General features: G+C 26.3%; 2 protein-coding genes across 3 annotated transcripts; one reads left to right on the top strand and one right to left on the bottom strand.

Annotated features, from left to right (window-relative positions):
* Positions 1-363: 363 nt before the first annotated feature.
* LOC119678094 (coiled-coil domain-containing protein 12-like) lies at positions 364-1,090 on the bottom strand. The gene is made up of 2 exons (XM_038089758.1): positions 863-1,090; positions 364-777 (listed from the first exon to the last, which is right to left on the bottom strand). Exons 1-2 carry the CDS (start codon positions 994-996, stop codon positions 426-428), a joined length of 486 nt encoding a protein of 161 aa, XP_037945686.1. The 5' UTR covers positions 997-1,090; the 3' UTR covers positions 364-425.
* Positions 1,091-2,255: 1,165 nt separating this feature from the next.
* On the top strand, positions 2,256-5,512 carry LOC119678093. 2 transcript variants are annotated; one of them, XM_038089757.1, is made up of 7 exons: positions 2,256-2,657; positions 2,822-3,055; positions 3,326-3,466; positions 3,521-3,651; positions 4,834-4,964; positions 5,022-5,222; positions 5,291-5,447. In XM_038089757.1, the coding sequence occupies exons 1-7, from the start codon at positions 2,361-2,363 to the stop codon at positions 5,350-5,352; spliced, it is 1,197 nt and encodes a 398-aa protein (XP_037945685.1). In that variant the 5' UTR covers positions 2,256-2,360; the 3' UTR covers positions 5,353-5,447. The 2 variants fall into 2 exon arrangements, with proteins under 2 accessions (XP_037945685.1, XP_037945683.1); XM_038089755.1 differs by having other exon boundaries at positions 5,022-5,512.
* Positions 5,513-6,710: the final 1,198 nt, after the last annotated feature.

The raw sequence follows: 6,710 nt of genomic DNA, 5'->3' as shown, positions 1-6,710 counted from the left end.
TGTCTTCTACAGTGGAAACATTAACGTTACGGCAAGGTCTTTGGATTTAAAGAACGTAGATAGACTAGTATGCTATGTTGAATTTAGGCAGCCATCTGTTGCTTATACAATGGCGTATAAAAGATAATATAGATCTGAGGTACCCAAGCAATATAAACGTGTAAAAAAGTGTTTTAATTCATATAATATACTAAAAAAAGCATACAATATAATAAGAAACTGATACTATAATGCAGTTTTCCACATTTTAAAATTGTTGTGGTCACTAATATATGATACTATAACATGTTTATTTACTCATATTATTAATAATAATCTCAGGAGATATCTTTAAATGACAAAAAGTACTATTTATGAACACATACATATTTTATTTGAATAAAAAAAATATCTATTAAAAACTATAAACTACAACTAAATTTCTTTTACGTTTCATCATCGTTATCTACTTGATCAGTTACATGTGCTGTGCCAACATTAACAGCTTGAAAAATATCTTGATCTTGGTTCTTTTTTAAACGTTCACGTATTAGTTCAGCTATAGCCTTCTGCGTACGTCGCTGTAGTATATCAAGTTTTTTACTAATTTCACGTTTTAAATCCCAATCTGGTTTACGTGGTGCTAGATTTGTTATGTCTATCTCGTCGACAGTCATCGGTTGTTGTAACAATTCCAATTGATTCTCAACCGCTTTTTCAATGTCACCGGTGGGTTCCTGTTCTAACACCTCAGCATTTGTGCTTTCATTAAGTGGTTTATAACTGCGAAACACTGGTCTGTAACAAATTAATATATTAACAAATTACGATTTCTTTAATAAAAAATTTATATTAATAATTTATAATAAAAAAAATTATTTACTTTGGTAGTTTCTCGCCACTTTCGCTATTATTTTTATTTGCTTTACTGGCTTGTTCCCGTAGTTTAAGTAACCGCTCTTTACGCTTAAATGATTGCTCTGTTAGTTTTCCTAAATTATTTTCATCGACCTCCATTATTTATTTATAACTTATTTATTATATGTGAAATAAAGTTTTTATTAAATATTTGTAAATAAAGACTGATTTGTCGCGGCATATAGTGTTGTAAAATGATGCTTTCTGTTTTAAAATAAAGTGGAGAATTAAATCATGACATACCCATATAAGTATAGTTGGTTGTTCACGTAAAACCAAATATTTTAAGTGTAAAATATTTTTTAACTACAAGAATTTCTGTTTTTTCTATTAGGAATCTATTATTTTCGGTAAATGAATATGTTGTAAATTTATTCTTAAAATTTTGGTTTGTTCAGTATTTATGTTCTTGCTCATTGTATGACATGATTTCCAACCAGTTCCAAATGCAAATGAATACATTGAACATATCCTTAGTGAAACTTATTCACGGCATTTAAACAGTTAGAGAACGCTGTTTTTGACATATTTACAAAAAAACGTAAACAAATATTTGGTGGTTGTATTTTCTTGATAACGATGCACCTCTTTTTGGAACTTCTACTTCCCAAAAAGTACTTAATCGAAGCTAAAAATAGGTTTTCAGTTTATATTTTAACGTTTGAAGATATATTTTACCTTCATTCAACATTTTTTTGGCACAGGCCAAAAATCAATTCAACAGGCACGTTGACAAATCAGCTATTTCAAATGAGAAGAAATGTTTTAATGACATTTTTAAATGACTGATTAGAAAAGCTACATTTGCGGTCTGTGTAATTGACAATCCTGGCAGCACTTTTAGCTTTCGCATTTCGATATAGCGATCAGTTCCTTCAACGATTTCGCTTTTATCTTGTCAATGGTGGGCAAAGAATGTTTTAAGGATTTTTTAAGGTTGAAAATAAAATGAAATTTTTATTTTCATAAATGGACTTACACAATAAATTTAATTTACTTTTTATGATATATTTTATGATATATTCTATATGATATATTGTTTTCAAATAGTTGATATGGAATAAATGTATCTTATTTGATTAATCGCCATTTTATTGCCAAATATAGACCAATACAAAATTATACTGAAGAATTTCATTTTAACTAGAAGTTTGTTTAATTGAAAATATATTTATTGATAATAAGCGCCCATATAATTTAAAAAAATATTTCTTTGCAGATATAAAAATTTAAAAACAAAAACAATTGTTAAACAAAGAGAACTCATACACTCACAATGCAACCCTGTCCTAAATTACAGCACATATGATTTTGTTTACAATTACGAACAGGTAAACACTCACCCTTAATTTGTTGTTGTTGTTGCGAAATTAGTAACGCAACTTTAAATGGTCTGAGTCTTTTACAGTTTGAGTTTGACTTTGCAAGCTTTTCGGTTAACTAGAAAAAATGATTGTACGACAATGCAGACAAAGAATTTTAAATTATTAAATATATTAGTGCTGTTGTCGATTGGAAATAGTGTACTTAGTGATGAATACAATCAGGAGGAATGGATAGAACCGAATGCATGGGGAAGAGAAGCCAGTTTAAGTGCTTTAAAGCGTTTAAATGACGCAGCTGAGGATGACGTGTGCCTTAAATGCAAAATACCAAATATTAATAATGATGCTGCCGTTTGCCCAGTCAGTGATAACACAGTTGCATTACTGCTTTTTAAGAAATTCGTTAAAAACTTATTTCAACGCAATAAATTTGAAGTGAGTTTAAAAAAAAATTTTACCAAATTTGCGCTCTTCTTATTGATAACAATAAGTTGATGACGTCATTTGCGCAACCGGCATAACTTACACTCTTAAATGTTTATTTATTTTTTACATTTTTGTGCTAATTAATGTCAAACATGTTTTGCTCAATTTTTAAGTTTGATGAATTTACTTCTCTCTATAAACGTTCTCTGGAATTCACAATTAAAGCTGAGCAATTGGAGAAGCTTGAAAATTTAAATGATCCACGCGATTTGGATACGGTTTTAACGGAAGTTTTCGCTAATGTTCGCAATGTCAAACAAACCAAAAGTTCCTTAACAGGAAATGACTGGTTAAAACCATTTTTGAATTTTTTGAAGGACTACATGCATTTGCTGCATACATCAGAGGTGAGCTATATTCTAATAAAATCAATTGCACATACAATAATATTGTTTAAAAGTTTATTATGAAACAAACAATTTTTAATTTTTAAACTAAATAAATTTAATTATAATTAATTTAGAATAGTTTTCTTTTTCCAATGGAGGCTTGTGTCTTACTTTATAACATCAATCAATCTAATTATTATAATGTATTTATATTTTAATAAAATTTTAAAATCAGTATTTATATTTTAATGAATTTTAGTATTTTATTAATTATATTTTTAATTTCAGACACAATTCTTATTAATCGCTATTGCCACAGTTATTTTTGGACGGATTTTGCACAAACGTTACAAAATTGGAGTTTTTGTTATAATTTTAGGTGTTGTATTCCTGTCAGGCTATGTTATAACATATTTAGAATGTAATCGGGTAATATTAATTAATTTAAAAAAAAAATGTATAAATAAAAAAATCTAATTTTAGGAACTAGAAAATACTCGAACTATAGCGGCAATAAAAAATATTGAAGAAAAAGAAGCAGTAAAAGATGTGCGTTGGTATAATCCAATCAGTTGGTTTGGCAAGAAGGAAGAAACATTAAGTGAAAAAATAATGTTAGTCATTTTTTAATAATAATAGATATTTATTTGGAATCTAATATCATAAATGAAGCCAAAATGCATCGTAGGGCCTAGCTTACTTCGTTCACTACACTATAAGATTGCAAATGATTTTTCAAAACTAAAGAAGCAGATCGTTCGTATCAGCAGAGAGGTTAAAAAAACCACAAAGTTAAAGTTGATGCAAAAAAAAAAATTCAAAAATAATACCTTCAATTTTATAAATCGTAGTCTGTGTAGTTGCCTCAGTCTTAAAGAAGTCTGTTCCGTTATCTTGCAAACAATAAAATTGCGACAAAAGTACATTCAAGTGGTTGTGGTACGCACACTCAACCACTATCTAAAATAAACGTATTGCAGATCTGCTGTAACTGTTCATAACTAATCACAATACAGAGCTTTAAATGACCTAAATAGGTCTCTGACCGTTGATGTTAACGACTGGTTGTAGAATGTGCATCCAATCCATATTAGAGCCGATCATATTATTTTATATTAAAGGTGGAAATCAACCAATACAGTTTCTACGCATGAATACACCGTGGATAACCTGGAAAAAATTACCAAAATTTTGTTTTTGATGTTTACGAGGTTCTGTAGTTGGTTTTAGTTGCAATGGTCGCTAATGAGCGACTGCCACTTTACTCCATCTAACCTAACTATTTCTGATATTGACCATTTATCATGTTTGAAGTGTTCGCCCAATATTTTAGAGGAAATAAGTGAGGAAATAAATTTGCAATATGTGAACTGTTCCAAATGCGTCAGAGTAAAGAAGAAAAAACTAATTGTAAAGAATTTGTTCAATACCTAATATATACGTTAATTGTAATTCTGGACCGCATTAAGCAGACTTAATTTATGTCTGTAACTTCAGATAACATTGATTTAATTCGATAATCATCACACAAGTTTCATTCCTCATGAACATTATTGCAATTCCCAACCTTAATCCATATTGCTCTTACTCGTATTATATTTCTTATATTAAATCCATTTGTCTGTTTTTTCAAGTTCTTGTGAATAAATTAGAAGATAGATTATAACAATAATAACATATAGGAATAAATAATATTTATAATAATGAAAAACATTTGTAACGCTTATAAATAATTTCATTTTTTGTATGTCATAATATATATTCATTCATACATATTATTTCTTTTATATTTCCAGGAAAACAAAAAAAATTCATATAAAATTTTGTCGACCCGATCATGTGCTTTTAATGTATTTTAATGATTTATTACTGAAACAATTGCAGTTCGTCATTGAAAAATGTACAGATACTATGGCTGTTTTTAGAGGTTTGATGTCTCTATACATATATACATATTTATATATATAATATTGTTCAATTTTAGATAAATTACCATTTGGCTTGCATTATTTTGCGGACATATTGCTATTAGTGCTACTTGGTTATCTTATAAAACTTACATTTAAATATATATTAAGTCCGAGAGCGTGGTCTGTTTTGTTGCACCGCCCTAAACATCAATCGATAGACACACATCCTCCACATTTGCATGGTCTGCCGCAATTAACGGAAGATAGAATATCGGGTGAAAATTTAAAATTACTTTTAAATGCTATAAGTAATACACCTAATATTAATAATGGCATACAACAGATAGCAGCTGCTTCTGGTGTGGAAGAAGTACAAGAAATGTTAGAAGCTCCTACACGCTCTAGTTCAAAATCCAATTCACCTAATTCTACTATAGACCAGATTGCATCCAGTGAAGTAGAATCCAACGTTCCATGCATAGACGAACTAAAAATTGATAATGCGGTTGAGAATACTAGTAAAATAAAAATATAAACAGAAATTTTCGCATGAAAAAAAATATAACTCAAAATAAGTTAAGCAAATTATGCTTATAAATATATGTATTAAATGAATTAAATTTTAATATTTTAAAACTGTGTTTTATGTTATCTTAATTAATGTAATAATTTTTTATTAATTTTATTTATTTGAATTTGTCGAGTTTTTAATTTATATGTAATATTTTTAGATTTATATACACAAAAAAATGAAAATTAAATAATTTATTAGTAATAGTATTTTGTGCATATATACATAAAAGGAAATGAACGAAGTGTAAAAAATTAAAATAAAATAAAGATTTTTATATGGGAATAAAATTGTATATGGTTTTTGAAATTTATTAGTTTTTCTTTATTTTTTAAAATAATTATTTGTGTATAAATATAGTTTTATAATAATAAAATACTTACATATTATTTAAATTAACAACAATATATGTTTTATAAGATTATATATATTGCAATTTTAATTTATTAATTTCCAGTTTCAGAACTAAATTAATTTTTAGTTTCAAAAATTTTTAATATTTTATATAAACTTTATTGTTTTACTTTAAGTAAATTCTTTGGTTTTTCTTAATATGTAAAAGCTATTAAATTTTGAATTTTTAATCAAATTATTAAATTAAAAATATATTAATTATTTTTATTTTGTTTATTTAATAAATAATGTTTAAATAATGTTTCATGTTTAATGCACTTAAATATAAAATAAATGTCAATGTAAAAGTACTTCAATTTAAAGTAATAATTAAACCTTTTTTTTTTAAAAATTTCTAAGCAGTTTTAATTTTATAATTACCAAATGCATATATATTTATGAATATCATTCGTTGTATTTCTTAAATCATTCCTTTACCTTTTATGCCTTGTTACTTAAAGAATTTAAAAATTTTTTTGTCAAGTGATTTTTAATATTTAATATTATTTTATTTTCTACTATATTTAAATTTTGTTTTAAATTGCTATAAACTTAGTCATGCAAAAGCTTAATATTTGTTTCAACATTGTAATTATTTACTATAAGAATTTTTATGCATGCTACTACGCCTATATCTATACAATAATGCATTAATTTTTGTTATAATAATTAAAATGAAAACTTTAAAAAGAATTCAACTATTTAAAACAAAATTGTTGTTTATTTACAAAAAATAAATAACATAATTTTTATGTAAAAAACATATGCCTTATTTAATAAAATATTGTCTTGGAAGTAT

The sequence above is a fragment of the Teleopsis dalmanni genome, chromosome 2, assembly GCF_002237135.1.
Source record: "Teleopsis dalmanni isolate 2A chromosome 2, ASM223713v2, whole genome shotgun sequence".
NCBI classification, from domain to species: Eukaryota; Metazoa; Arthropoda; class Insecta; order Diptera; family Diopsidae; genus Teleopsis; species Teleopsis dalmanni.
The sequence above is the reverse complement of the archived record's forward strand: the minus strand, read 5'-3'. Positions and strand labels throughout refer to the sequence as shown.